At 45.2% G+C, this 7,981-nt stretch overlaps 1 protein-coding gene across 1 annotated transcript in view; it reads left to right on the forward strand.

Annotated features, from left to right (window-relative positions):
• MATN1 (matrilin 1, cartilage matrix protein) overlaps nucleotides 1-6,347 on the forward strand; it is a gene marked incomplete at its 3' end in the record, with an annotated part of 17,171 nt that extends 10,824 nt beyond the window's left edge. The window contains exons 3-6 of the mRNA XM_010077739.1: nucleotides 761-983; nucleotides 3,507-3,632; nucleotides 3,921-4,334; nucleotides 6,195-6,347. Coding sequence (XP_010076041.1) covers nucleotides 761-983; nucleotides 3,507-3,632; nucleotides 3,921-4,334; nucleotides 6,195-6,347 — 916 coding nt within the window. The remainder of the gene's footprint in view (nucleotides 1-760; nucleotides 984-3,506; nucleotides 3,633-3,920; nucleotides 4,335-6,194) is intronic.
• Between the last annotated feature and the right edge of the window lie 1,634 nt (nucleotides 6,348-7,981).

Raw genomic sequence — 7,981 nt, forward strand, 5'->3', positions numbered from 1 at the left:
CAGGAGCAGATGAATTGGCAAAGAACAAAAATGAAGCTTTTGTGAGAATGGCACTTATCAGAAGAAAAATAAAGAGGAATATGGACAATGTAACAACAGGAGCAGGACTCTTGTAGGCTTTCCACTGTTTCAGGGTTCCATCTAACCCAGGGTGAAATCCAGTTCCCACTTCAACCAGCTGGCAGTTTAATGCTGATGTTCGTAGGCGCAGGATTTCACCTCTGCTATTTATTTTGGAGCAGGGAATCAGAAATCGTGGCAGGCACTGACACACACCGTGACCTCAGGCAGATCTCTTCCCTTCTCTCTGCTTCAGCTTATCCATCTGTAAAATGGGAAAAAGTCTTCATCTCACGATGTTTCCATTTCCTGAGATTCTTTAAGGTTCCATACCAAATCAGAGTTGTCCTTAGTGTCAGCTGGGGGTTCAGGAAGATAGTTTTGGCTGGAGCATTAGTTTGCATATGAAGAACAGAACCTTTACGTTCATTTTCTTAGGGGTGAGATGCACCAGTTGCTCCTTAATTAAGTTGGTCAGGTCCATGGCAATTTCACCTTTCCAGTGCAGAAAGAAACAAACTCCACATAAAAGGAACGGCTTGTGTGATCTCAGGAAGATGGGAAGAGAGGGACAAAGCGTTGGCACTTGTTTAATTTCAGAAATGTGAATCCTTCTTTACAAACCCAGCCTGTTCCACAAGCAATAGTGGTATTAACACCCATTCAAGCACATACCTTGTCTCTGCCCTCCTCTGCACAGGTGGCGATCATTGTGACCGACGGACGTCCCCAGGATGGAGTGCAGGACGTGTCAGCCAGGGCCAGGGCAGCTGGCATCGAGATCTTTGCCATCGGGGTTGGCCGGGTGGACATGCACACGCTGCGGCAGATTGCTAGCGAGCCCCTGGATGACCATGTGGACTACGTGGAGAGCTACAGCGTTATAGAGAAGCTGACCCAGAAGTTTCAAGAAGCTTTCTGTGGTAAGTCCTTGCCACAACCCCTGGGTTCCTAGCCAAGAGCTGCAAGCGGCTGCCAGTGAGATTTTCCCATGGAAGCTGTATATGTGACCATCCTCCATCCATCTGCCTCCTTGATCCAAGGAGGGACCCTTCTGGGTCTGCAGGAGCATGCAGCAGTATGGAAGGTGGATGCTCTTTGAAGTTACCTTTCAAGAGTTTCAGGTTTTGTTCAAGTTTTAGTTAAAGAAGTCTCCAGAGTTTATTAGCACAGAAGAATTTGTAAACATGACCCATTTACTACTTGAGGCATTGAAAAAGAACCTGGAAAACATGATCATTGTCCTTATGTTTAAGCCTATCTGGGCAGTTCTGAGAATCTGGCTTGTAACTTCCCCCACCGGTATTGCCTTCTGAATTCCCAGTTAAGCAAGGGATGGTTTCACTTCCCTGCTGGAGGCTGAACTGCCTTTGTTTGACTATGCTGTTGTTTTTTGCAAGCCTTGTGAGGCAGGAAATTCTCCTGGCTGGTGCAGTATCTAATGTCTTTCTGCACAGCGTATAAAAAGAGCCTGACTATCCTACAAACACATATTCACTCCTCCATGAACTGCTGAATGGAGTGAGAAAGCTTTATTACTTTCAAACGTACCCACAAGACTGTAGGAGGTGGTCTATAAATATCCATTTTATGTGTCAGCGAGGGGCTTGGGGGTTTCGCACGCCCATCCCGTCCAAGCACAGACGTGTGGCAACACTTTTTAAAGAGTGCGATACACCGCGGTGCCTCCGGCGAGGCATTGCGAACACATCCACACAGATGGACCTGTAAAACTCTCCGAGACCAATTTCTTCAAGAGGTGTAAAATTTCATGATTCAACTTTCAGGCTGAAAAGGATGGGGGTGAGCAGCTTTTCATCAAGGAAAATTTCCTCCTGTGTAGGAAGGAGGAAAATTTTGAATATAAAGTGAGTCATGTATTATAATCAGGTGTCACTGCGCCAGAAGCTCATGAAAGAGGGGAACAAATACTTCTCACTAAAGCAGAGACAAAATTTGAGAAGGTGGAATCATCCAGGCCATGAATATTTGTGGGAGTTTATGTTGGCTGCCCTGGAGTCAGGAGTCAGCCAGAGACACGGAGGCCTGACGATGTGTTTTGAAGTTCTGGTATTGGTGTCATTCAAAAAGATAAAGAGAAAAAAAATCCTTTCTGTGCCATGCTTTTCAAATTTGTAACATGCAGATGACAACGTTGTCCCCATGGTAAAAACCCTCAGAGATGCATCCAAGGGAAGCGCTGTGCTAAGGGTTATTGCAGCTAACGGAGAAGAGCAGCGTATTCACTGCCAAGTGGGCTGTTACCGTGCTATGCAAGCAGCTGCACAAAACCGTCCCTGGAGATGTACCCAAGCACCACCTGCGATGGCAGAGCACGGTTTGTGGGTACTGACGGCAGGAAGAACTGTGCAGCACTGGCCAAGCTGTTGCCCATAATGCTCCACAAACACATGGGAAAAGGGAGACCCTTGGCAATGCAGCCACTGGTTAGACTAACAAGATCTCCATAGCAGGCTTCAGAGAACTCAAACTGAGAGCCCAGTGTTACAGCCATCTGCATGGTTTGTCATATTCCCAACGACAGGAGCTACATATGTGCTGGAAAGATCTACCAGTGCTGGCACAACATGCAGACATGTGAATTGGAAAGACCAAAACAAGCACAAAATACATGAGGAGCAGAACACAAATGACTTAAAATAATGAACAGAAGCCCCTTAACTTTAAAAGACCTTGTGCCACCTGCCATAATTATGAGAGACCAAGAAAAACTCATTTTTCTGCAGAGATTACGCTGATATTTGTAAACAAATCGCTTCAACCAGATCTGTTTACTCTCCAGTTTGTTTTCCATCATCATTTCTATAGCTGTGACAGCGTTGTCAGTCACCGAATGCTGCTGGCTCAGACGGCTGCAATTCAGCTTCTGTTTGCTCAGCATCTCAGGAGTCAGATCCAGGTTAAGATCAGCAGGCAGAAATGTTTGTAGAGAGCAAACCTGAAAGCTGCACAGGCTGGGGTAGGTCTGAAGTGAATTCCAAGTATGTTTGGACATGAATCCCATCCAGGAAAGAAAACTGCACGTGGGGCTGAACTCACTAATCCTAATTGTACAACATAGCTGGAAAAATGGGTACTGGCCAGCCCAGATGGCAGGCTGGAAACCACACGTCAACCAGCAGCTCTGGAGAGTGAAGTGTATTGTGATACGCTCAGCACACAGATGGTTTTTGTCCTCAGTATGGAGACTATTTCTAGTCCTGGCTGTGCCTTCGAGTCAGGAGACTGTGCAAATTTCTCCTTCTTCTTGTATCTCAGTCACTATCCAAGAGTAACGACCTCTGTCGCCTTGTCTTGCTGCAGAGCAGGTTTAGCTATCACTGAGCATATGGGACAAATATAATGCTTTGTGGAGGGACGGAGCAGGCTCTGGGTGGAGAAGCCTTGGCACAGTCTCTGATTTTAATCTGCACCTTTGCTTGCAGTGGTGTCAGACCTGTGTGCTACTGGAGACCACGACTGCGAGCAGATCTGTATCAGCACCCCAGGAGCATACAAGTGTGCTTGTAAAGAGGGCTTCACGCTGAACAACGACGGGAAGACCTGCAGCGGTACGTAATGACTTTCATTTGCACTGAGCTGAGCTGTGATCTGCAGTGGTGTGGTGGGGATGGGACTGAGACAGGGTAGGTATGTTCTGTTCAGACACGGCAGAAAAGGAAATCATGCAATTATAAACAATAATTACTTTGAAAACATTAGTGTGAGCTGTTCTTGCATTTTGACAGATTAAACCTATTTCCTTAGCACTAAAATGACACTAGGTCATATTTTCCTATATAATTAATTGGGGTCTTAGCTGCTGTCTCCTTTTGCCCTCTTCTCACATTCTGCTACAGCTTGCAGTGGTGGGTCAGGATCTGCCCTGGATCTCGTGTTCCTGATCGATGGCTCCAAGAGCGTGCGGCCTGAGAACTTTGAGCTGGTGAAGAAATTCATCAACCAAATTGTGGACTCGCTGGAGGTGTCAGACAAACAGGCCCAGGTTGGCCTGGTTCAGTACTCCAGTTCTGTCAGACAGGAGTTCCCACTGGGGCAGTTCAAGAACAAGAAGGATATCAAGGCAGCAGTCAAGAAAATGGCCTACATGGAGAAAGGAACGATGACAGGCCAGGCTCTGAAGTACCTCGTTGACAGCTCCTTTTCCATCGCCAACGGAGCTAGGCCTGGGGTCCCCAAGGTGGGCATAGTCTTTACCGATGGACGGTCACAAGACTACATTACCGATGCTGCTAAGAAAGCCAAAGACTTAGGTAGGTCTTCTGAATTCTCAGTGGCTTGTTTTCCCCTTGGACTAGGTACTGCATTGAGTATCAACCTAGGCATGACTCCTTCCCTGGAGAGGTCTCTTCCTTAGGATAGAAACAGGTTACTAGAGAGTGACTTTGTCAAGAAGTTGCCTGACTATCCTCACTCTTAAAGAACTTGAAGCAACTTTGGCTGGGGTTAAGACAAATCTTGGTTTGCCAGCAGCAGCTGGATTGTGTTCCCACAGACCCCCTGTGTCTTTGATCCAAGTTTGCTGGAGGTCTCTCTGCTGGGCAGGTTGGAGTTTCACACAGTTGGTATGGGATGCACGCTGCTCTAGCGTGCTTCACACAAATGTGAAGGAAACCGCAGGGAGAAGCTGGGGATTTGTCTGATGTTGGTAATGAAAGTCAGGTCAGTACCAGTGACCCCCACGGTGAGGCAAAGACAACCATCAGAGAGCCCCTTGGAGAATAAAGGGAGCTGTAGGGCCAAGGGTGCCTTGGCTGTATCAGCCTTAAGACCTGGAAAAGGAAAAGAAGAAATAAAAAAAGAAACAAACAGAAACACAGATTAAGGGAGTTACTGTGGACTCACTGTCCAAATCCCAGACACACTAATAACAAACTCTTCAGCTTCTACTGGAATATTCAAAGTGCACAGCAGCTATATATTGATATATTTATATGTCTAAACACTGAAGTATGAGTATCTCGAGATCTGCCCCTTTGCTGACCCGCTGAACAACTTCCCAGTCTCCTGACATCTCTGTGTTAAGTGGATACAGCCCAAATGAATACGCTCATGAATTGCTAAATCCTTTACTTTTAACTTCCAGCTCAACCACTAGATGGGACTAAGGGCTCACACATAATAATAAAGATCAGCTACAAGCTCATGAAAAGCTGATGTTTACAAAGCAAGATTACATGTTATGTGGATGTTCAGCTCTTATAAAACAAAAGACCCTTATAAATGGTATCTACAGATTTTATTGCTCTGTGATGATAAAACTTTATGCCTTGTTTCTTCTTCCTCTCTCGTCCCTCCACAGAAATCTCCAACATCTGCTCGTAAGTGATTTCAGTGGGATAAATAACAAGACACTTATAACTAGACTCCAAATATGTGCCTTGAGTTGAACTTTGAAAAAAAATATATATTGGATACATACAGAGGTAGAAAGACAGGGCAAAAAGAGGAGCAGGGGAGAGAATTACCAGTGTCTAGACATGGCCAAGTAGAGACAAATATTTTGAAACAGGGGTTAGCGAGTATCACCACTCAAGTCAATGGGAAAACTGCAGTTCAGTTCAATAGAAAGAGGTTTAAGCCAGAGGTGGCCAATCAATCTCTTGACAGTGAAGCAAAGTACCTGGACACGTTCTTAACTCACAGTATGGGTTGCTCTTGACAGACTACATGAATTGCAATTTTAGAAAGAGATTCAGCTACAATTTTGCTGAACCACAGGTCTCCATTGCACCGGGGACTTTGCCACTACATGGGTTGATTAATGGTGGCTGCAGGCTATTTTGAAACTTCTGCTGTGTCCTTTTGCTGTATTACTGCTTCCTTCCTAGTTGGATGCATGATCCTGTCAAGGTGTTATGATCATGTCCTTTCTTGTACATCTAAAACATTGCTCTTGCAGTGTTAGTGGTCATTGTCTGGATAATTCTACTAAGACTTTGCCTACAAAAAAAAATTTCGGTACCCTGGTTGAAATAAGTCTATAATAGTAGAGGGTAAAAGGGTTAATTTCCCAGTTAACATCTGCAGGGCTGGGTGGAGACCATGGGTCCAGAAGGTAAGCAAGGTGATGCTCCGTGGCTGTCCAACTGACAGGCTCCCATTGCTCGCAGGATTTAAAATGTTTGCTGTGGGAGTCGGCAACGCAGTCGAGGATGAGCTGAGGGAAATTGCTTCGGAACCAGTAGCCGAGCACTACTTCTACACGGCTGACTTCAGAACCATCAGCAAGATTGGGAAAAAGCTGCAAATGAAAATCTGCATTGGTAAGAGTGGGGGATTGGGGAGAGGGAGGATTTAGTCGCTGAATTTGAAGGCTGGAAGCAGGAGGACAAAAATGCCCCTTCAAATGGATGTTACAAACAGCTCCCTAGTCTCACTGTATCGAGTTTGCAGGATACTTGGAAGGATCAGGAGACATCAATATTTCGGGTGGTTAGCTGAACCACAGCCACCCCTACACCTCATTCATTGCCCCCTCTGGCTAACTGACTTCTCCTTCCCTTTCCTCCACCCTTCTCTCCCTTCCTCTTCCGTAACAGTGAATTCAGTCTGTACCAGGTCCTGAGAACAGCCAAAAGTGACATAAGGAAAGGATTGCTCTTAAAAGAGAAGCTAAGGATTGGTTTATTTGGCTTAATATAAAGAGCATCACAAAATTTGACATCTGAGTTGAATCTCGCTAACCACTGGCTGCTCCTACAGTCAAACAGGCACCACAAGGGTGACGCATTTCAAAATAAAATAAGCATCTAGTATCTTCTGCGTGACTTGTAGGTGTCTAAATCTGGGCTACATGAACGCTAAACTGCCCAGGTTTGGACAGGTTAGTGAAGCAGAGGCTGAGAGGACTGACTGGGACACAGGCATGACAAGAGGAGGTACAGAATAACATAAAAGTTATTGACCTGTAAGTAACCTGAATCCTAAATATATATATATATAAAGAACTACAGTTATTTTGGATTTTTATTTTGAAGGAATAATATGCTTCCTATGAAATACTGGCCCTTTGCTATGCATCTGCTTCATCAGGCAGATCATAGCAAATCCCAAACACTCAGGCAGCATTGAAGACATTGAACACCTCACAGCACTTCAGGAACCTGGCAGGGTCTTGCCGAGTCCAGGTGCTCAGGCTCCTTTATCCTGCTGGGCAGATGTTTTCTTCCAGTTCCCAGCGAGATCCATTGCGCGCAGCTCTGATGGGGCCCATCGAGTTCCCAAGAGAGCTCTGCCAAGATCAGCTCGACTTCCCATGAGTGTGTAGCCCTGCTCTTGAGTGCCTCATGGCCCCACACAGTGCAGAGATCTCCACTGCTCTCATGGCATCAACTGGATAAAACAACACACATTGCCAAATGTTAATCTCCTTTTACCCTTTCTTTTCTATTTCTAACATTACTGTTTGTGCCAAAACCAAGAGATAGCCATCAAACATTAGGGACTCATCTGTTTTTCTCCCTGAGTGTATATTAGAGAGAAAAAGTACTTGGGAAGTTAGGGGCCTTGCCTCAGGTTTGGTTCCTTGCTTCACTACTCTTGGGTCATGCTGGGCAAGTGCCCTGTTCTCCAGCTTGCTAAAGTTGGGACCTTCCTTTCCTCCTGAGGAAGTCTGAAGGGACAACACCCGCCGGGTCCTGTGTCCGCAGAGCCTGGTAGCCAGGCTTGCAAGATAGAGACTCTCTGCCATTGCTACTCTCAAAAGCAAGAGTTGATCCAACATGATGATGGGAGCTATATTAAAATCCCCAATATGTTGTATCTAAATATATTTCGAGAAAGCAAATACATTTAGTCTTAAGCATTCAAAAAAAAAGTAAAAATAAATTCTGGGAAAAATACTTGTTTGCAAAAAAAATCAATATATCAATATATCAATAAATCAATATATTAATAA

Source organism: Pterocles gutturalis, unplaced genomic scaffold (genome assembly GCF_000699245.1).
Source record: "Pterocles gutturalis isolate BGI_N339 unplaced genomic scaffold, ASM69924v1 scaffold1851, whole genome shotgun sequence".
NCBI classification, from domain to species: Eukaryota; Metazoa; Chordata; class Aves; order Pterocliformes; family Pteroclidae; genus Pterocles; species Pterocles gutturalis.